At 58.2% G+C, this 22,217-nt stretch overlaps 1 protein-coding gene across 1 annotated transcript; it reads left to right on the top strand.

The window, feature by feature from the left end:
• Window positions 1-74: 74 nt before the first annotated feature.
• CEBPG (CCAAT enhancer binding protein gamma) lies at window positions 75-22,056 on the top strand. The gene is made up of 5 exons (XM_068161685.1): window positions 75-987; window positions 1,082-1,200; window positions 2,571-2,675; window positions 3,346-3,508; window positions 20,109-22,056. Exons 1-5 carry the CDS (start codon window positions 761-763, stop codon window positions 20,656-20,658), a joined length of 1,164 nt encoding a protein of 387 aa, XP_068017786.1. The 5' UTR covers window positions 75-760; the 3' UTR covers window positions 20,659-22,056.
• Window positions 22,057-22,217: the final 161 nt, after the last annotated feature.

Below are 22,217 nucleotides of genomic sequence, written 5' to 3'. Positions count from 1 at the left end.
CGCCCCCGGCAGCCGCCGCACGGCCCGGCCTGCCCCCGCCCAGCTCGGGCGCTGGACTACGCCCGCCGAGAAGGCTCGGCGCTGATAAGAGGCCCGGGGAAGCGGCGCGGGGACTTTGCGCTTTCTCTGCCCGGGGCCGCTCGGCAGGGCAGAGCGGCCGAACGCGGTTGGTACATTTCCAGCGCCCGCTCCCACCCCTGCGCTCCGCAGAGTCCCAAAGTTCACCGTCGCGTCCCTGCCAATGTGTGGCCAGTCGGAAACATTCGCCCCGCCGTGTCTGCCTGCGGGAGCCGAGGTGCTGCCGCACCGCATCCCACTGCAGCTCGGCTTCAGCGGCGGGATCCGCGGGGCTCTCCCGGTCACAGCGAGACCGAGGAGCCGAGCCTCGAGCGGCGCTAGGACCTCTCTGGGGACGGCGCCCGGTGGGCGGAGGCGGAGACCTCGGGGGGCAGCAGGGGTTGCCTGGCTCCGTTCTAGTCGGTGGTGATCGGCCGGGGGCCGCCCTCCCCCGTCCTGCGCTTACTGTTGGTCCATCGAGCCCAGAGGAGCTGCCCTGCCGGGACGGTACAACTCGAGGCCGGCCACGCGTGGGCCAGCCGCGCCCTGCCGCTAGCAGCCCGGCAAGGTGCGCTCTGCTCCCGGCAAAGTGCGCTCCGCTACCAGCACCGGCGGCCCCGCGGCCTCCGCCACACACAGGAAAGGCGGCATAGAGGTGCGGGTCTTCCGCCGCAGCCCCGCACGACCCGAGCAGGTAAACGCAATGATACATTCCCAAAAGGCAAACGACGCGATCCTGACCGACTCCCGACGCTTACCCGGGCCAGAGCGGGCGCAGCCGGGCCCGCCGCGGAGATGCTGTTCGCCTTCCTGGGCTCCCGTTCCTGGCGACTTCGGAAGAGATCGATGTTCGGCACGGCCCTACCGGGGAGAGGAGCTGCGTGTCCCGGCAGCTCGCTGCTCTTCCGGAGCAGCAGGGTACGTTCCTAGGTAAAGCCACAGCCCTCCGTGGTGCCCCGGTTTCAAAGCAGCTCGTCAGGGGTGTGAGGATGCTCATTTCTCCTCTTGTCTCCGTCTCTCGCAGGCTGAGGAGCAGATGGGTTTGTCCTCCCTTGACCACCTTCCGGGTGCACCTCAGGAAGCCCCACAGGCCTTTAGCTCAGCTGGTGCAGAAGGACCCGTTGAAAATGACAGAGAGAAAGGGTAAGTCCAGGTCCTTGTGCAGGTGCAGGCTTAAAACTGCTGCTGCAGATTTTCAGGGGAAATGTCTCAAGCATAAAAGGCTGGAGGAAAAAAGGTAAATTGCTGCAATTCATGTGCTGGATGCTCTGGTAAAACTGAAGCTTGTGACAGCAGATTCCTTGTGATACAAACTGACAGCATCCTAAAGAGGAATCGGAGTGCACCAGGGCGCCGTGGTGTGTGTCACACAAAGGGCAGTGGAGGAGCACAAGGAGCCAGAGGAGTCCCCTGCCACTATCCCCTCAGGAGTGGGTTCTGTGACTACAGCACAGAAATGGACTACAGAATGTGCTTTTCACTATCTCCCTGTTCACTGTCACCAGCAGAACCACATTAAGGCCTGGGCTCAGTATTTGCTGAGAGGTCACACACTGACTGCAGCACAGCAGCAGTGCCTGGTGCCGTGGCACAGAGGGCATGGGGGCTGTGGCACTGCCTCTGCCACCAGCACAGTGCTCTGGTGTGGGATAGGAGCGAGTTTGGGAGGGAGAAATGTCCCCAGCTGTCCCTGACTGCTCAAACTCCACTCACCCTACTCAGGTGAGCCCGTTCCCAGAAGAGGGACAAAGCCAGAGCTGGGCCATTCCCCTGCTGGGGTGGATGCCAGCTGGCTAGGCAGCAGCTCGTGGAGCTGTCTCTGAGGGCAGCAGAGAGGAGCAGGCCGAGGACGGCTCCAGCGGCAGGCAGCGCGGCGGGGAGCAGCAGAAGCGTGGAGCTCAGCTTGTCATTCAGTAACAATACCCACGCCTCTGCAGGCTTAAGAGCCTCTCACATTTTATGATCATTCTGAAATTAAGGCCTAACCACATATTAAAAGGAATTCAAAGTAAATCAGAAAGTTTAGGATCAGATTCCATTCCTAATTACTGTAATTAACAAACAAGTCCCCACAATTTAAGGACTGGTTTGCTCAGTGCTTTTCTTTTACACAGACCCTTTTTATCCAAGTTAAGAACGTTTGAATAACCTCTTTTTACAGGAAAACAGAAATTCCTGTCCAGGCTGTTTTACTGTGGTGTAAAACGAGGTTCCCAGACACAGACAAACAGGAGAATTCTTCATCTTTTTATTGTCCCTCCTTCACTGAAGGCAAATAAAAACTTTATGGCCTCCCCTCCTTCAGAGCAGCACAAATGCCAATTTCCACTTCCATGCCCACGCTGATTGATACCAAATACTTCCAATCCAGCCCTGACAGACAGTGTTTGTTCCCATTGCCTCAGCTGCGTGTGCCAGGGGTGGAACTGGCCCAAGGAGGAAGTGTGTGTTGCAGGCTCTGGGTCCCTGAAGCAGCACTGTCAACTCTTGAGGGTGCTGTTCTTCCGTCTCAGCGCAGGCCTCGCTGTCCAGGAGCCGGGGCAGGCAGGAGCAGTGCTCCACGCTTCAGAACGCACCAGAAGTCCTTCGCACAGAGGCAGCTGCACCGCTTTCTGCTGGTAAGGAGGAAACCCAGCAGAAAGGCATGAAGGGGGAGGCATGTGACTGAACATTTGCCTGCTTTATATGGGGAATTCTGTGGCCACTGAGGGGTTTCAGCTGCACTGAACACTGAGGTCTCCTCAGCGCAGCCGAGCTGTGCTCCCGTGCTGCGCTCAGCCTTTGGCTGCCCTGGGCTGCAGAACAGGTTACCACGCGCTGCTCCAGAGCCAGCAGCTGGGAAGGGTGTCCAGAGGATGGCATGTGGCAGCCCCGTGAAGAGCCAGCATGCTATTACACAGTTATTTTACTGCCTTGTTAAACTGCAGCCTTTCATTGCTGCTGACAAGGCTCCAGCACGTCCTGGCTGGTGCGAGGCTCCGCGGGGTGAACGCCAGCACGGCACAGCCGCTCCTCTCCCACCTGCAGGAAGGCTGAGGGGCAAAGCAGGCAGGTATGGCGAGGGCAGGGGTGGGCACTGTGGAGCAGAAAGGACAATGGAGCTGCCATGGGAGATGAGGAGACGTTGTCCTGAGCTGGGGACGGTGCTGTGCCCCATGTGCACCTGGGGAGTGGGCAGGCAGGGAGCAGCAGCAGTTCCCTGTGTGAACACAGAGCTGGCAGTCAACCATCTTTGTTGTTGTTGTGAAACAAAACACAAACTTCCCTCTCCTGTGTTTCCTGCCCCAGGGAGGGGAAACATGATCCTACACAGCAAAGCTGCCACCCAGGACACTTCTCAAAGCAGAGGCTTGATGTGCCAGAGGCTTGGAGCCCAGCAGATTGGAGCGCAGCACGGTTCCACAAGCCAGCCAGGACCTTCAGCAGCTGGTGACTGGCCACCATTCCTGAGGTACAGTTTGGCCCAACAGCAGATCATTTGATTTCTCTTGACAGCTTCTCTCCTTTGGAGAAACCTTGTTACAGCTCCAAGGAGAACCAACTCAAATCCATGCCACGTCCCTCCACCCTTGTGGTATCATTCCCCTTGCCTCCAGGGTCTCTGTGACAATGCCCCTCATCCTTGTGCTCTACTGGATTCTGTCTCCTCTCCTGAGGGCTCAGACCTTTGCACTTGCCAAGCTAGCTGACTGGGAGCACCTTCTCCTCTTCTTTTGCCTGCTCCTGCTCACTTCCATTTGGATGGCACTCTGCCCACTCTATTTCCAGCTGGCACAGCCATCAAGCACAGCAGTCTGTCAGGAGGTCAGTGCTTCATCCATCCACAGTCCCTGCATGCTGCAGCTAGGACCACATTGCACTGACCATAGCCGTGGTGCCCACAGTACTCCAGATGCTTCTCAGATACAGGACTAAGCCCTGTTCCAAAGAACATACAGCTGAAAGGCTAAAACAATAGATGTGCCAGCATGCTCCTCACCTCCCACTGCTCTCTGCAGCATCAAACCCTCACCTCGGCCTCAAGACTTCCCAGAACACTGTTTACATTTCCATGGTATGCATCAGCTATCACTTTGCTCAGCCTCACACCATCTCCCCCTAGCCTTTTACCTCAGACTAAACAGTAACCTCCCTTCTTTCACACCTCCATTTACTTGCCAGTCTTCTGCCTACCTTACAATCTTCAGCAGTTTCTCTCCATCTGTAATTCATTCATGGCTACAGCTCCCTGGGAGGTGGAGCAGTGTCCTTACTCTATTTCACAGCTAGAGAGCTGGGAGACAGAACATCTTGCCAAGGCCACACAAGAAACAAGGAGCAAAGCTGAGAATTTAATCTCTCCTATGTCCTGAGCTAATATCACAAGCAAAGAGCAGGCCAGGGTCTGCCTGCTGCTTCCCTCCAAACACACTCTTTATTTCCCATGGACCTCTCTGCTAGCTTTAGTAGGGTTTTTAACTGAAAAGTTAAACTAATTTTTATCTTGAAACACATTTATTTATGAAGTGAACTGCCAAGAAAATGCCATCCTTTGATTTCTGCCCTTGTATCCTGAAGGCAGCACATAGGAAACAGCTGTTTGCTCCATGGAGCTGCAGAGCCTCCCTGATCCAAGCAGGAAGTGGTGCAGACCTTTGGCTGACACACAGACCAGGCACCAGCACGGGAGCAGAGTGGTTCCCATCCCCCAGGCCCGGCTCCCAGCTCTGACTTTAGGGGCAGAGTCTTCTCAAGAGACTCTCTGTAAATGCTGACTCTTGGAGTGTGGTTTTCATGCTGTGGTGGTCGATCTGGCTTACACTTTAGTGCTGGGGGGGAAACTGCAACCCAGCACACATGGTGTCGTCCACAAAGGAGCCCAGAAGTGTAACCCTCCCCTGAATGCAGAGAGCTGGAGCAGAGCTGGTCCCCCTGTCTGCACACAGGTGACACCAGCCTCAGGGATTTCCTGGGGGTGCTCTCCAGGGGCCTACTTCAGCTGTGCAGGGCACTCAGGCTCTCAGGTCCCAGTGTTCTGCACTGCACCTAAACCACACTGAAGAAACTGAGTCTCCAGGGGCTTGTCACGCACAAAGCCCTCTGCCCTGCACTCCTGGCTTAGCATCGCTCCTCAGCAAGGTCTGCTGCCTAGAGCAACAGCCTCTCCTCACTTCAGGGTCCCATCCCACCCAAGCCACCCTAGGAGTCGTGTGGCCAGGCTGTAACACCAGTCCCACCTGCCACAGGCGCTTTATGGGGCTCAGCAGAGCTCGGGCAATGTGCAAGGAGGCCCCAGGCAGTCACACACCGTCCAGCTCTCAGAAGGTGCATTCACAAACGTGTGCCAAGACACTTGGAGAAGGCTCCTGAGGTAAAGAGCAACCCTGCCACTGACTTACCTTTTGCTGACCTCTTGAGATTTTAAAAGAGAAGGTGGTAGAGCACGGCTCAGGCTTCATCACTCCGAGCAGTTCTTGTGTGCACTGTGGACATTCCTCTGGCCACACCTGACAAAAGAAAACCTTGCTTTCAGTGGCAGAAGGGGGTTGGGGTCACAGGACTCATTTTAAAATGCCAGGGTGTGTAAGCATTGACTGCATGCTAACAGAGATCCCTTCACTGCTCACTGTAGATGCCACCTTGTATCTGAGAACTTGACCTCCCTGTTGAGCTCAACTCAGCTTTCTCTAAGTGTGCCACTGCCAGCCCTGGGATTACTGGCAGGAGTAATTTAAGCAGGAATTGGCCTACTAAATGGAAAATGTCACAGGCAGCAAGAGGGAAAGCAGTCACAAGAAAGCTCTGCAGAGTTCTCAGTCAGTAACATCACCAGTGAGTCCAAACCAGCATGGCAGAGGAAGTCAGGCAGGCAGTCAGATGCAATCTCAGCTTGGAAACCATCAGAGTTTTGTTATCAGTTTCAGGCTAATGACAGTGATGCTTCTGGCAGCAGAATTTGCCTGCTGCTCCTGAGAGCAACCCCTGCACAAAGATGAGACTTAAGCAGCAGCTTGTTCTTGGGACCTGCCTTGCAGTGCTGCAGCTCTCACCTGCAGCATGCTGACCCTGCCACAGAGTGACCATGCAGCAGGCTGATGGGGCAGCACCACTGGCAGGTGAGGTGGGACAGAGGCCTTCATTCCAAAGGTTCCAAAGGTCACTCACAAACACCTAGAGAGCATATCTGGCACTGCTGCCTGCTGGCAGAGCAGCTCTGCTGCCCTGCACACAGGAAGGAGCTGCACATAGCAGCACTCAGCACAGCAGTCCTGGGTATCACCCACGGACCTTCTTCTGCTCAAGCTGCAGTCTGATGCTGTGGGTAAAACAAGTCTTCATCTGAAGTGCAGTAGGAGTTATCACAAACAAGCAGTGGGGTTTTCACACTCCCATCAAATCCAGACCCTAAGGCTGGGAGGTTACAAGGACATTGCAGAGCTGCAGAGGAAAGCAGGACTGGCTCCTTGGAATGCTGAGGCTTGGAACAAAGCATTCCTCCTGTTTCGCTTTGGAAGGCAGATGAGAGCCAACCCACAGAGGGCTCCAGATAAAGATTTTCAGGGTTCAGATGAATAAAGCTAGAAGGCATCATCCTTTTCACTCAACTCATGGAAGTATCAAAATGGTCCTTCATGTGCTATAGCAGTTCTGAAACGAAACCACCGGTGCCAGTGCTGGGCGTCTGCAGGACGTTTTGGTGTGAAATCCTCTGCAAGCAGCCCGGGGAGGCACTGCCCTGCAGCCAGGAGGTAGTGACATTGCCCTGAGAATTGTCTCACCATGTAGCTAACTGTGGAGCTAAGGATAACCAGAGCTAATCACTCAGTGAGAGCCCAGGGCTGAGAGGTTTGTAATGCCAAAGAAAAAGGCTTTGCACAGTACCTGAGTGAAAGCTGTGAGCTGGGTTCCCACTGCAGCACTGCCTCCTCCTTTCCATCTGCTCCTGCAGGGGAAGGTAGGAAATGGGAGTAAGTTTTTGGAATCTAAACTATCCACACTAATTCTTTCAGGCCTAAGCACTTAAACTAGCTGCTAGTTCTGTGCAAAATACCAGTATGAACCCAAACCTCACCTTCCCCCAGCAAGCCCAAAGTTCTGCCTGTGGGGAACAGAGCAGCACAAAGTGCTCCAGAGCCTGCTGCAGCATTCTCTCCTGATGGCCTACACTGGTGTTGAACAAAGGCCCCTGCATTAAGGCAGCAATTTACTCCTTTGTTCCACACTTCTTGTGCTCACAGCACTGCACTTTGTGCCCCAGGTTTCCCAGCTGGTTATGGCACTAGCAGAGCACAGCATCCCAGGTCAGCTTGGTGGCAGCAAGGTAGGCACTCACAGCTGGAGCTCCCCTGGACTTGCTGCCCACGTGCCTATGCCTGTGCTCTTGCTCTGCCTTTCTTTGGTCATGGGAAGGAAGAGCCCAGCAGGGGGACAGGGGAACCCCTCGCTTTTGTCCTGCCTGCTCAGCGCCTGAATGCCAAAGGGCTTTACAGCAGAGGAAGAGGAGGCTGTGAGGGGAAAGTGCACACAAACGATGTACCTCGAGGAACTGGGTTTCCTGGTGAGCAGAGTCCTCTCCAACTGCCAAAGCAGGCTTCCAGCAGGACTGTGGTGACTTTGAAGCCGTGTCTGTGCCCCTGGAGCAGGGCCCCCGCAGGCCGGGCGGGCAGCTGTGACTGCCACAGGCACTCAGTGCTTTGAAGCTTCCTGGGCTTGTGCAGACCTCAGTGAGGTCCTCTTTGGACCGTCTGTGTTCAGCACAGCCTGCCTGTGCAGGGAAACAGGCTTCAGGGAAGGCACTGTGCCTCAGCAGGGCAAGTCTCAGGCTGTGCCAAGTGGCTGCTGGCACCGTATTGCCTGCAGGCTGCGAGGGCAGGCCCAGCGCTGGGCACTGCTGTGCGCACATCACCTTCTCCTTTGCTCCTCTGCTTTCACAGGCAGCCTCTTCCCCTCCAAGTCACCAACACAAACTTGGTAGTAACACTGCTGATCCTGAATTCTTTCCTTGGGCAGCATTTCTGATAAGCTGGGTTGGTCTCTTCATTGTGAAAGAACTTGTGCCTGATGCAGGAGAACCCCACACAGTCTCCAAGCAGCTCAGGACAAGGAGAGCTTCCTCTCTACACAGCTTGGCTGAGTTGGTTTCAAGGCCAGTGAGGTGCCTCTCAGGAGGCAGGAGACCAGTTAGCTCACCCAATGGCAGGGCTCAGCATGCTGGAAGCAGGGTGGCTCTGCTGAGGTCAAGAGAGAGGCTCTGGACCAAATGTCCTGCATCCAGCACAAAGTGCTCCCAGGTGTTAGCAGCAGGAGGTGGGTGACAGGCTGCAGCTGCCTGCACAGCTTCTGAGCCTGCCCTCCCACACGGCTGGGTGAGCCGGGCACAAGTCACTCACTTTCTGCTCCCTTCCATGGGCACAAGTGAGGCAGGGCCAACAGCCAGGGGCACCATCCCCTGTCAGCTGCAAAGCTCTCAGAGCTCTCTGGGATACTTCAGAGGTCACACAGCTCCCAGGGAATAACAAAGCCAGTGATCAGAAAGAAGTTTGTGTCCTCCTCCCAACACCATGAGGCTGAGGAAGAAACAGAGCTATGCCTCCAGTTGCACTGCTTTTCTGCAGGGTATTTATGCTAGGCTTCTGTTCTGAAGAACTGTTTTGAAGTCTGGGTAAAATTCGTGCCTAAAACTATTTACTCTTCTTAATAACACGTGAAGGAGGTCGAGTTGTGCAGGAGAGCCTGCCCTGTGACAGGTAATGCCCCAGCAATGCTGGGTGGGGATTTTCAGGCAGTGACTTATGCTGCCTTGGCCCAGAGCCACGGCACTCAGGAGCTAAGCTATCTAAATCCTTGCAGCCCTCCTTTCTGCTTTTGGGAATACAGGACAGGTGTGGCAGTTACTAAACCTGGATACTTGAGAATTCACCTCTTATTCCCAGGTGTGGGCCATTAACTCTCGCTCAGACTTGTCCAGCTCTCAGGAGGCTCTTTTGAAGCCTCTTTATGTGCACAGGGGAGATGCCATTTTCCCCTCCATCCACTTCCCTGCTCTGTATTTTCTCTCCTCCTTAGCTGTGCAGCCTCCTAACGTGCCACAGACCCATGGCAGCAAACCCCAGCACTGAACAGTGGCAGCCTGCAACTCTGCCACACTCTGCACACAGCACAAGACTCTGTTTGCATCAGGTAGAAGTTCAGGGAGGCCTCAAGCCAAGCCCCAGTCAAACTCCCAGCTGTGGCTGCACCACTGTGGCTCAGCAGATGTCAGGGAAAAGTCAGAGAACACACACAGAGGCTGGTAAGAACTGGGCTGCCACTTGGAAGGGACCTGTGGCCACAGCTGGCCATCTGTGCTTCACCACACTGCACACCTGAGCAGCCCTCTGGATTGCAAAGGGAGAGGGCATGCCAGGAGTGACGTCAGGAAAAGCACACAGTTCTGTGCCAGCATCAGCATGGCAGGGAACTGATACAGGCTGACAGCCACTGCTGGGGCTAAGGAGATGGCCTTCTACCTCCAAGCCCCTCAAGGTGCCACTGCTGCAGTTGTGCCTCTCAGATCAAAGCATCATCTTGTGAATTGTGCTACTGGAGAGCCTGAGCCCATCTGGCTTGAAGCACCAGCTCCTGGCAGCGTGAAGGGTGAGCACAGGCTGAGCAAGAGCTTCACTGGGAAAGAAATTCACCACCAAGAAGAATTCTGTAGCTATGAATGGGAAGGCTCTGACATGCAAGTGCTGAAGGGGACAGCCTGCTACCCCACAGCATAGCCAGAGAAGCAGAGGCCTCTGCCTTCTCATTCTGCCCTCCTCCACTGCTGGGGAAAGATCCCCTTCACCCTGCCCACACAGCCAGGTTCAACCCCCTGCAGCCCCCAGTGTGAGACACTGCAGCCAGCTGGAGAGCTGCAAAGGAGCAGCAGCACCGGGGCAGGGAGCAGCACCAACTGGAATACTCAGTGGCAAGAGGGGGCAGAACAAAGGCTTGTCTCTGCTGCACATGGACTCCAGGCAGTGCCACGAAGCAGTGGATGTCTGCTAGTAGAGCAGAATGGCTCCTTTTGGATGGAGGACTTGCTACAGCAAAAGGGCTGGGACTGTCCAAGGCTGCAGTGAGGCAGTGCTGGGACTGGAAGTGCAATAGTGGTCACCACTAAGCAGTGTTCCCTCTCCTTTCCCTCCACCTACTCAAAAAGCCTGCCTCTGACAAATCATCCAGCAACAGACAAGCTACCAAATGACTGACTGGAGGGGGCTGAAAACACTCCCAAGTCCTGAGCAAGCTCTGCAAACAGAGGTGTCCACAATCCTTTTGCTTTCTGAGTTTCAGCTTCCTGGTCGAGGAAACTGAAACACTTCTGCTTCCTGAAGCCTTCATAACCTCAGCTCTGCAGAACTTAGCTTTCTAAACCCAAGGCTTTGGCCTCAGTGTGGCTCAGTCCTGGATGCAGACAGTACCTCTGTAATCCCAGAGTGGGTAAGGGAAGGGAGGACTGCAGCAGCATTAGGGAAAGCCTCTGCTACAGACTTGGTGCTCCTGGGCTCTCCCTGGATGAATGGCGTCTGCTCGGTGCTCACAAGGCACACAGCTCTGCTCTGAGTCTTGCTACCCAGTTTTCAGCACGTGGAGGGAGCAGGCTGGGGCACTCACCAAGAAAGGATTGGGATTATTTTACTCTACAGTTCAGTGCCTTTCCCCTCAAACCCAGGGAGACACCACACACTGCAGCCTGGAACGGTGTGTGCTTACACCTGCTAGTCCCACTTGGAAACACCAATCTGTGTCTTCTGTCTGAGTCACTGGGAAGGAAAGCCCTGACTGTTCCTCTGGAAGAATGCCACAGGCATGGATGTCAGACCAAAGCTGCTTGTCAGCAGCTGTGGAAAGTAAACCTGTGACAGCAGTGTGCAAGTCTCAAGTAAATAAAATCCAGGGAAAGCCTATCCTTGAGGGCAGCAGAGGCTGAATGTTCATAGAAAAAACCCCAAGAGGTCATTTCCAGGGGAGGCTGTGGAGCAGGGTGTTTGTGTGGGACTTACTTCAGACAAAGGAATAACTGCCCATGAAGACAGGTAATGGCATGAAGAGTGGAATCAGACACAACAGAAACGACTCCAACAGCCACAAAAGGTTTTCACACTAAATGGAAGGCTGCAGAGAGCCTCTTCACTCTTTCTGTAAGTATGAAGGAAGACTCTGAGGGGGCAATACAAAGGAACACTGCCCACACAAGCTCCTCTCTCTCACACACCTTTTGCCTCCAGCTCCCACAGTTCCTCTTGCCTTGAGAGCCTTTCTGCCTCTGCCTGGGGTTTGCTGTGGGTTACCTGAGGGTGCTGAAAGCCTGTGTCCTTTTCTCCAGCGACTAAAGTGTTTAAAGATGAGGCATGTGAAAGTAAGACACTACTGCACCATTCCCTATGGTCACCTGGTGCTACAGAGCACAGCCGGGACCCGTGCGGGGACGCCAGCCCAGCAGGGACCCGCCTGCTCGCAGCAGCTCATCTACCTTGTAACCGAGCAGCTGAAGTGTCCTTTCCCATGCCACGCCTCCAGAGCAGCTCCCCAGGTATTCCTGTGATTACTTTTTACATCACTTCCATCACATTCTGTTTTTACTCTCATGCTATGGGGGGAAGAAACCCAACCCTGCTAGCACTGAAGAGCCATCTGTGGTCTGCCTGCACTGGGACACACCGGCAAGCAAGCAGTGGAGCACCTCCTGTGTGCAGAACGACCCGAGAGCTTTCGTCTGTAAAGCAGTCAGACTTCAGGAGAATAAGCTGGCCTACATTCGATTGTCTTCAGCTTCCTTTGATGGGGCTTGATGACTGGATGGTTGTAAAGTGCTCTCAAAGGCCCAGCAAAGTACTCCCAAGAGCACAGGGTCAGTACCTACTGCGAGCAAAGGATCGTGCTTAATGCTTACCTGAACTTCGCTCTGGCTGCAGAGGGGTGAGCCACTGTCACAGGAACCGTCACAGCTTCCGCTGAGAACCAGAAGCACATGACAGATGTTAAAGCGAGTGCTTGATGGCTGACAGCAAAAAGGACCTTCCTGGTAGAGATGTTTGGCCAGACTGGTCCTTAGCATTCTTCCACAAACCTTTATTTTCCACAGGGCCCTACAAAAACATCCCCATCCCTCCCCCCGCCCCCAACATCAGCCAGCCATAAACCCGGCAGATACAAATGGTGACCCCTAGGCTGCCGAGCTCTGTGCACAAACCTGACCCCTCTCATCCCCCGGCAGGGCAGCTCTCTGTGCCCACCCGAGCGGCACACACACCAGGACTTCCTCCTCTGCACTTAAACAAACCCTGCCCTTCCCACACTCTCTTCTCTGGCTGCACACCTCGGCTCTTCCAAGCCTTGCTCACCTGATGAGCCGAGGGCTGCCAGCAGTGCCCCTGCACACACATCTGTGCATCAAAGGCTGCAGCTGTGCACACCCCCCATGCACACACAGCTCCAGATCCAAGCAGATGCATTTTAATGCTGTGCTTGTTTAGGCACAATTAAGGTGATCTGAATCCAACTGTGCCCAAAGTCTTAAGGGCCAAACCAATTCTCTTCTATAGCCCCCAAAATGTTATTGTATCAAATACAGCAGGGAATTGGTGCACAGCCTCCCTGTGGCGTTGTGTGACCCAGAGGCTTCCTCACCCACCACCATTCGCAACTTGAAAGTCGAGAAGTCACCAACAATCCAGGAAACCCAGGCAGCTGCCGTGTTTTGCCGTGGTTGCTAAAAGTGAAGCAACAAAGAAGCCAACAGCTGAAATTTCTGTTGTCTTTGGTGATGCTTCCACCCTATCTCACCCTGGAGAGGCAAACCACACAGCAGCTACCGACAGGCCAGGGCGCTGCCGGGGGGAGCTAACAGCGCAGGAGATGCCAGCCAGCCCAGGAGATGCCAGCCAGCCCAGGAGATGCCAGCCGGCGCAGGAGATGCCAGCTAGCCCAGGAGATGCCAGCCGGCCCAGGAGATGCCAGCCGGCCCAGGAGATGCCAGCCAGCGCAGGAGATGCCAGCCAGCGCAGGAACACAACAGCATCTCCTCTGTCACTGCCCCCAGGACACCACCCAGCCCGGCCCGGCGAGAGGAGAGGCGGCGGCAGCCTCAGGGGAGTCCGAGGCCTTCTCCTGGCCTGGGAGGAGCTGCCCACGCCGCTCTCCCGTCCGGGGAAGCCACCCGGGACAGGCAGCTCGGCTTCCTCCCCTCGGCAGAAGGAGGCGTGGGGCCCGCTCCAGGGGGCTCCCCCGCAGGCCTCTCTGCCACATCGGGCAGAGCGCGATCGCGCCGCAGGCCGGGGCCAGAGGCAGCCTCCGCCCTAGCCGCAGCCCCGGGAGCCCCGGGGGGGGGCAGCCAGGCTCCGCGCCGGGGGGGTACGGCCGCGGCAGGCGGAACCGGCAGCGCCCCGCGCCAGGGACACGCCGCGGGACCGCCCTGTGCGCGCGCGGCGCCTGATTGGCCGCGGCGGCCGCCAATGGCAGCGGCGATTGCGTCACCCGCGGCGGCCGCCAATGGCAGCGGCGATTGCGTCACCCGCGGCGGCCGCCAATGGCAGCGGCGATTGCGTCACCCGCGGCGGCGGGCGGCGATGGGGGCGGCGCGGCGGTGTCGCAATCGCCGCTCGCCCGCGCCGCACGCTACCGAAGGAGGCTCGGGCCCGGCCCGGCCCCTCCCGCCGCCGCCGCCGCCGCCCGCCTGCGCCGCCACAGGTAAACGCGGGGGGCCGGGGCGCGGGGGGGCCGGGGGCAGCACCGAGCCGGGCGCAGCACCGAGCCGGGCCGGGCCGGCCCTCGCCCGCGTCCCTCCCGTGGTTCCGCGGCGGGTGCCGTGCCGGGAGCGTATGATGCAATCGGCGGGCGGCCCTGGCTCCGCTCCTCCGGTGAAGTCACGGCTTGGCAGCACCGGGCACCCCAGCGCCACACGCGTGGGGGGAGGAGAAGCGGCGCGGCCGCGGCCGGGCGGCCCTGGGGCCGCACCCCGCCGGGGAGGGCGGTGGCGGCGCCGCCACAGGCCCGCGGGGGAGGGGCGGGACGGTCCCGGTCCCCGCCGTGGCTCCGGCTCCGCGCCCCGCCTCGCTCCCGGGGGCGCGGGGCTGTGCCGAGGCGTCTCGGCGCTTTTGACAGCGGGGCCGGGCGGCCGTGAGCGAGCGTGGCTGCCTCGGGCGAGGCCCCGGAGCGGCGCTCGTAACGCCGCTGGTTCCGGTCCCCCTCCCGGGACAGCCCGGGAGCCACGGCGCTGCCCTGGCCGCGCTGAGTGCCGCGCTTTAACACCTGGTGTTCTTCTTTCCTAGCTTCTGAGTGGAGGTTTGAGTCTCTTGCCAGAGCTCTCTGGGTCCCAACAAGTTGTTGTAGCTCCTGACACAACTTTTGACAGCGGCTGGGGCACAGCCCGGTGCTCCCCGCAGCTGCCGCGCTGGCTGTAGTGCCTCTCCGTGCAGGATAAAAACGTTGGGCATTAAGGCATTGGTTCATGTTCGGCAGTAGCTGCCCGCGTTATAGTTCAAAGGAGTCAGAGTGATGCCTCCTTGCCTCCTGGCACCAGGCAGCGTTTGTGATTCTGCCGTCAAAGCTACAAGCCTGCAATTACAATGCCTGCTTCGGATGCTCTGAGCACGCTTCCGGAGGACCTCGGAGCGTGTTTGTCTTGTAAGGTGTTTGGGGAAAAGGAGCTAATGAGCAAGCTCCGGGAAGGTGCTGTCCGCTGCGGTAACGCGATAGGGCTGAGCTGCCAGCCGCGGGGGTCAGGCACCATCAGCTCCTGCCCCGGCAGAGGCGGCACCGGGCTCTCCCGGAGCCCTGTGCTGTGTGCAAGGTCAGCTGGACTGAGAGTCAGAGCCTCCTGGGGGAAGCCCTGCTGAAGCCCCGGAGGGGAGGCCAGCTCCTGCTGTTGAGCTGTGGCTGGTTCTGTGTCGGGGAAGGCAGCCGAGTGAGGCTGTGCAATGGAATCGCCCTGACTGGTGATCAGGGTCAGCACAGCCACAGCTCGGCAGAGGAGCAGAGTGCTTTGTGTTTTGTGCTGCTAAGTAAGAACCCAAGCCAGCTGCCTTGACAAACCAAACCAAACTAAAACATCTTTCAGCTTTCTGCCAAAGCAAAGTTTAATTTTTGCTTTTTTCTTCTCCTTTTTGGTGAAAGCAAAGATAATAAAGACTTTGATTTGCTTGGGAGTCTCTGTGGTCCCTGAGGAGTGCTGTGAGACTGTCAGAACCCTCTCTGCTGGAGAAGACACCTCTGAGCTGGTAGCTGTGGTGGGTGGCCAGCTGGTGGCCCAAGGAGAGGAGAAGGCAGTTCTAACTGGCCCCTGCAAACACTGCCATGTGCTGGGTGGAACCAGCTTGGGCTGCTGCTGAGCCCAGCCTAATGAGCAGCTTTATGGGAACAAGATGCTGGGAAACTGCTGGCTGCTGCTGTGCTGGGGCTGTCACCCTGCCGCAGAAACCTGTCTGAGAGGAGCCCAGCAGCTGTGCCTGTGTAGCACAATGTCCAGGAAGTCAACTCCTGAGACCTCTCTGCCTCTCCCAGCCTGTGTCCTCTGCCTGGCACTTGTGAGAGGCCTTCTCTGTCTGGTGCCTGCTGCCTTGCAGCACTCCCTGAAGGATGTCCCATGGCAGCTTTGGGGCCCAGGATGCCTTCCTTGTCCTGCTGAAGAGCTGACAACTGGTGACAGGGCTCTGGCCTCCAGAGAAGCAGGGGCAGAGGTTAGTTTCCAGCCCAGCTGTCAGCAGCCACACATGGGTGATGCAGTGCAGACAGTGCTGCCTGCTCTGCACAGGTAGCGGCTGAGCAGGATGGAGCCCAGGTCTCGGCTCCCAGGTGAGGCAGTAGTGCAGGCCAGAGGGTGTTCAGGAGGCCATTTGACACAAAATGCATCAGTTCCAGGGGGAAGGAAGCGAGGGAGGTCTGTTCTGTCAGGGCTGGAAGGCTTGCTGTGTGACACTGCTTCGTCCTCTGCTCCTGCCTGTGCACTGCCCAACTCAGGCCATTCACAGTTGGAAGGGAGCAGGTTTGCCACTGAGCTGCAGGGAAGGGTAAGCAGTATGAAATAGCCTGGAGAGCACAGAGAGAAACAGTGCCTGGCACCTGGTGATGTGAAGGAGCCTGCTGGGTGTTGGGTGGATGCCTTCAGGAGCAGGAGGCAGCCCTTCCCCTGGACCATCTCCTGAGGCACACCAAGCAGACTGAAGATGGCAGGGGCTGCCCAGGGGAAGCCAGCAGGCACTGCTGTGTGTGGGAGCAGAGTGGACAGGAGAGCATCCTGAGAGGACACCAAAGGGAGTGGGAAATGCTGTTCTTAGGGGACATCAGGCAGGGCTGGGTGCTCTGACTCTGCACCAGTCCTGTACTGAGAAACAGCTGAGAAAAAGCAGTGCATGGGCACCAGGGGTGCAGTGTGTGCTCCCCAAGGGGTGCAGTGCATGGGCACCAGGGGTGCAGTGTGTGCTCCCCAAGGGGTGCAGTGCATGGGCACCAGGGGTGCAGTGTGTGCTCCCCAAGGGGTGCAGTGCATGGGCACCAGGGGTGCAGTGTGTGCTCCCCAAGGGGTGCAGTGCATGGGCACCAGGGGTGCAGTGTGTGCTCCCCAAGGGGTGCAGTGCATGGGCACCAGGGGTGCAGTGTGTGCTCCCCAAGGGGTGCAGTGCATGGGCACCAGGGGTGCAGTGTGTGCTCCCCAAGGGGTGCAGTGCATGGGCACCAGGGGTGCAGTGTGTGCTCCCCAAGGGGTGCAGTGCATGGGCACCAGGGGTGCAGTGTGTGCTCCCCAAGGGGTGCAGTGCATGGGCACCAGGGGTGCAGTGTGTGCTCCCCAGGGGGTGCAGTGCATGGGCACCAGGGGTGCAGTGTGTGCTCCCCAGGGGGTGCAGTGCATGGGCACCAGGGGTGCAGTGTGTGCTCCCCAGGGGGTGCAGTGCATGGGCACCAGGGGTGCAGTGTGTGCTCCCCAGGGAGTAGCAGACTTGCCTCTGCACTGGCAGTGCCAGTCTGCTGCTTGTGCTAAGGGAGAAGGCTCAGAATGTTGCTCTGGAGTAGCGTTGGGAGCAGGCTTGCCAGGCTTGCCCCCCCAGGTGCGGAGCCGCAGCAGCGCCGCCTCTGCTCCCCGCCCCCTCTGCTCCCCCCGCGGCAGCCAGCGAGGAAGGGCTGCGGCCATTAACCTTTGTGACGGTACCGGAGGCGGAGCAGCGCCTCAGGCTGCCGAGGAAAACAAACAGCAACAGTAAACAGCTGCTGAGCTGGGGGTGACCAGTGCCCCCCAGCAGCTCCCCCACGAACACCTCACCAGCTGGGCACAGCAGTGCCTGCTGCCAGCTCCAGTGCAGCCAGCTCCAGTGCAGCCAGCTCCAGTGCAGCCAGCTCCTGTGCAGCCAGCTCCAGTGCTGCCAGCTCCAGTGCTGCCAGCTCCTGTGCAGCCGGCTCCTGTGCAGCCAGCTCCAGTGCAGCCAGCTCCAGTGCAGCCAGCTCCAGTGCAGCCAGCTCCTGTGCAGCCAGCTCCAGTGCAGCCAGCTCCAGTGCTGCCAGCTCCAGTGCTGCCAGCTGCTGTGCAGCCAGCTCCTGTGCAGCCAGCTCCTGTGCAGCCAGCTCCAGTGCTGCCAGCTCCAGTGCTGCCAGCTGCTGTGCTGCCAGCTCCAGTGCTGCCAGCTCCTGTGCAGCCAGCTCCTGTGCAGCCAGCTCCTGTGCAGCCAGCTCCAGTGCTGCCAGCTGCTGTGCTGCCAGCTCCTGTGCAGCCAGCTCCAGTGCAGCCAGCTCCAGTGCTGCCAGCTCCAGTGCTGCCAGCTCCTGTGCAGCCAGCTCCAGTGCTGCCAGCTCCAGTGCAGCCAGCTCCTGTGCTGTGACTGCTGCAAGCCATCAGCCCTGGGCAGGACGTTGCCCGTGCTGGGTGCTTCCCATTGCCCACTGCTACCTTCAGCTGCTTGCTTCCCCAGCAGGTCCTCCTGAGGACAGGCAGGGGTGGTGTGTGGTGCTGCAGGGCACAGGGCTGCACCACTGACCTGCACTCTGAGCTTGGCACCAGGGCTGTTCCAGTGAGGTGCTTCTGCCAGTCAGGGCTCCCTGCCTGGCCCCCGAGTGCTTTGCCTTGGAGCCACAGGTTGGTGTTTCAAGAGCCTGCAGCAACCCTGCTGTGCTTCCTCTCTTCTCCCAGGCACTTGGGTCAAGCTGTGAGGTGAGAAGGGTAGCAGCTGTTAGCCTTGCCAGGGCTGTGTCCCTGCAGCAGCGCTGGTGGAGTCCTTCCTGTGCCACAGCAGGGTCAGGAGCAGGCTGACCTCAGCAGCAGCAGAACGTAGATGAGAAGGTGTCCTGCTCACCAGGCCTGTCTGCCTGCTAGAAAGGGCAGTAGAAAGTGGGCAGGGCAGGGGCTGCAGCAGGGGAGCAGGCCTTGTGGGTGAGTCAGCTGTGGCTGCTGGCATCTGTGGGTGGCAACGGTGCCCTGGCTGCTATGAGTGACTCCCACGCTGCCATCACCTCGGGTTCGCGTCCCACCTGCTCCTCCTGGGCACGGTACAGGCTTAGCTTCCTGTGGTCAGAGGGGTCCCTGGGATGCCCCTCAGTCACAGCCCTGGCACCACACTGCTTTTTCCACAGAGGCTCTTTGCTCTGCAGCAGTCAGCAGTTTGGACATCATCCTCAAAAGCAGCTGCTGTAAGGTGATGGAGGAAAGGTCTCCAGAGGAAAGGGACCAGGGAGGAACTGGAGGGGCCAAGGATCAAGAACTGTTGGTCAAGAGTCAGGCTGTTAATAGGTTTAGGCTGAGGAACACTTCCAGTCTGAAAATCAAGAGGATTATATAACTGGAGGAAAAGTTAGACAGTGGAACCTGCTGCCAAGACAGAGGTTGTGAAACTGGAGATATTCAGGGCTAGGCTAGACACTCATCCAGCAGGGGTGGCTTTGGAATGACTGAGGGAACAATGCAAACAGCCTGACTGCATGACCCAGTAACAGCCCCTTCCAGTCCAAGTATGTCTGAGAGGCTTCAGCAATGCAGTTGGCAGCTTGTCCACTTCCAGCAGAGCTGGGACATGTCCTTGCCAGCTGTGCCAGCAGTGCCTCCTGCTAAAGCCAAGCTGCAGCAGCCTGGGGCTGAGCCCAGCACTCCAACAGCACTTCTGTTGCTGCTGGGTTCAGCTCACCTGAGCCCAGCACTCCAACAGCACTTCTGTTGCTGCTGGGTTCAGCTCACCTGAGCCCAGCACTCCAACAGCACTTCTGTTGCTGCTGGGTTCAGCTCACCTGAGCCCAGCACTCCAACAGCACTTCTGTTCCTGCTAGGTTCAGCTCACCTGAGCCCAGCACTCCAACAGCACTTCTGTTGCTGCTGGGTTCAGCTCACCTGAGCCCAGCACTCCAACAGCACTTCTGTTGCTGCTGGGTTCAGCTCACCTGAGCCCAGCACTCCAACAGCACTTCTGTTGCTGCTGGGTTCAGCTCACCTGAGCCCAGCACTCCAACAGCACTTCTGTTCCTGCTAGGTTCAGCTCACCTGAGCCCAGCACTCCAACAGCACTTCTGTTCCTGCTAGGTTCAGCTCACCTGAGCCCAGCACTCCAACAGCACTTCTGTTCCTGCTAGGTTCAGCTCATCTGAGCCCAGCACTCCAACAGCACTTCTGTTGCTGCTGGGTTCAGCTCATCTGAGCCCAGCACTCCAACAGCACTTCTGTTGCTGCTGGGTTCAGCTCACCTGAGCCCAGCACTCCAACAGCACTTCTGTTGCTGCTGGGTTCAGCTCACCTGAGCCCAGCACTCCAACAGCACTTCTGTTGCTGCTGGGTTCAGCTCACCTGAGCCCAGCACTCCAACAGCACTTCTGTTCCTGCTAGGTTCAGCTCACCTGAGCCCAGCACTCCAACAGCACTTCTGTTGCTGCTGGGTTCAGCTCATCTGAGCCCAGCACTCCAACAGCACTTCTGTTGCTGCTGGGTTCAGCTCATCTGAGCCCAGCACTCCAACAGCACTTCTGTTGCTGCTGGGTTCAGCTCACCTGAGCCCAGCACTCCAACAGCACTTCTGTTGCTGCTGGGTTCAGCTCACCTGAGCCCAGCACTCCAACAGCACTTCTGTTCCTGCTAGGTTCAGCCTGCCCTCGATCCATGTGAAGCCCTGCTGGGAGCCCCTCCTCGAGACCCCCCGCCTCCCGCTGCGTGGTGCCCCAGGGCAGCCTGTCCAGATGAGCAAGGCACCCCCCCAGGCCCCCGGCACGGAGGCCAACGGCGTCAGCGTCATCTACAGCCAGGCGCACGGCAGCGGCCTGCAGCAGGTGCCGCAGCTGGTGCCCGCCAGCCCCGCGGGCGGGGGCAAGGCCGTGCCCCCCAGCAGGCAGGGCAAGAAGGGCTGCCTGGTGGACAGGAGCAGCGAGGAGTACCGGCAGCGGCGCGAGCGCAACAACATGGCGGTGAAGAAGAGCCGGCTGAAGAGCAAGCAGCGGGCGCAGGACACGCTGCAGAGGGTCACCCAGCTGAAGGAGGAGAATGAGCGCCTGGAGGCCAAGATCAAGCTCCTGACCAAGGAGCTGAGCGTACTGAAGGACCTGTTCCTGGAGCACGCGCACAACCTGGCGGACAACGTGCAGCCCGCCGGCGCCGAGCCCCCCGGCGCCAGCCCCGACAGCAGCGGGCAGTAGGCGCCGCCGCAGCCCCCGCCCTGCGCCCTGCAGCTGCCCGGCACGCACCCTCCTGACCTGGCCTCGGGCGCCTTCCCTCCCTCTGGGTTTAACACTGAAGACTTGATAGGGTTGCACCAAAAGCTGCCCGGGTGCTCCGAGACCTCCCCTTCCTCCCGGGACCTACCCAAGGCTGCAGAGCTCAGCTGACAGCCGGCACGCAGCCTGCTCCCAGGGAAGGGCGTTCCCACAGAGGGTCGCTTGCAGCTGGCACGCTGGGAGGAATCCAGCAGCAGAACCAGAACTCCTCACTGGCTGGAACGCCTCTGGGTGGCTGTGTCTCAGCCCTTAGCTTGCTGTGTTACAGGCTGCAGAGGCCCTGGCTCGGTTGCTTGCCCTGGCCTGTAGATCTGTGGAGCACATCCTGCAAAGCACCACTTGGGGCTTTCCTGCCCGGTGGTAGCTGCTGGTGAGCTGGGAGCTTGCTGGACAACAGCAATATGCTCTGAGGAGATGTACAGGATACGTACAGGCAGTGGGCTGCCCAACAGCAGCTCCGGCTGAAGCATTCTGCACTAGAGGTCAGGCAGCACACACAAAGGTCACTGTGATCCTGCAAGGCTTTCTGGGGGTGCTGCCTGACCTCTTGTACAGGCTCAGGATGCTTCAGGTCCAAGCAGGGCCTCACAAGAGCAAGAAAATGCCCAAATGCTGCCAAACCTGTGCTCTGCAAAGCTGCATCCCTGCTGGGGTGCAGGTGTGGGGGAGAACAAAGTCTGCAGCTTGCCTAGGGTCAGCCACAGTGCTTGGATCACTCAGCTGCACCGTGATGGCTGCTCAGACTTCAGCCAAGATCTGCAGGCAACCCAAGCGGCCCTGCTCTGAGCACCAGCCCCAGCCAGCACGCAGCTCTGAAGTCTCTTCACTCTGGGCTTGTGTTCAGAACAAGTCTTTTCCTGCTAGTGCTGGGTCTCTGCCAGGCCCACAGGGCAGTGAGCTGCACTGCAGTGAGCACTGCACTGCAGTGAGCAGTGCACAGCGAAGCAGGACCTTTGATGTGACCTTAATTTATTTTCCTTTGAAACTCCTTCCCTGCTGCTGTGGTTGTGCTGCACCAGAGCAGTGCTGGCTGCCCTGGCTGCCCTGGCTGCCCTGGCTGCCTCTCCCCACAGGTGACTGCAGGACGCTGTTGGCCTCGCACCTGTCCTTAGGAAGAGAACTTGGATAGTCTCTCTATGAAGATGCTGTTAGCAAACCTTACAAAGTTGGGTTTGAGTCTACACTTTTCCTACCTGCAGAGAAGTTCCAGGGATGGTTTTGGATTCTGGTGGTCTTTTTACAAAGATGTCTTTTGGTTCTAGCTGCAGCTTAAGTAGGTAGGGTTGAAAGAGCAGCAGCTAATAAAACCTTTTGCTTCTAGTGCTGGCCTCTTGTCCTCTCCCTTCTGTTGCAGAGGTGCTCACCTCAAGCTGCTGCCTGGGGATGTGAGGGCAGCAGGCTCCCGTCCTAGCTTGCACTCAGGCCTGTGCCAGTGGAAAGCATCAAAGACTGACTGCAGCCTCAGCTGAACTCTAGCTGTT

Source organism: Melanerpes formicivorus, unplaced genomic scaffold, assembly GCF_026170545.1.
Source record: "Melanerpes formicivorus ecotype bairdi unplaced genomic scaffold, bMelFor1.0.p_v2 SCAF_59, whole genome shotgun sequence".
In the NCBI taxonomy this organism is placed as follows: Eukaryota; Metazoa; Chordata; class Aves; order Piciformes; family Picidae; genus Melanerpes; species Melanerpes formicivorus.
The sequence above is the reverse complement of the archived record's forward strand: the minus strand, read 5'-3'. Positions and strand labels throughout refer to the sequence as shown.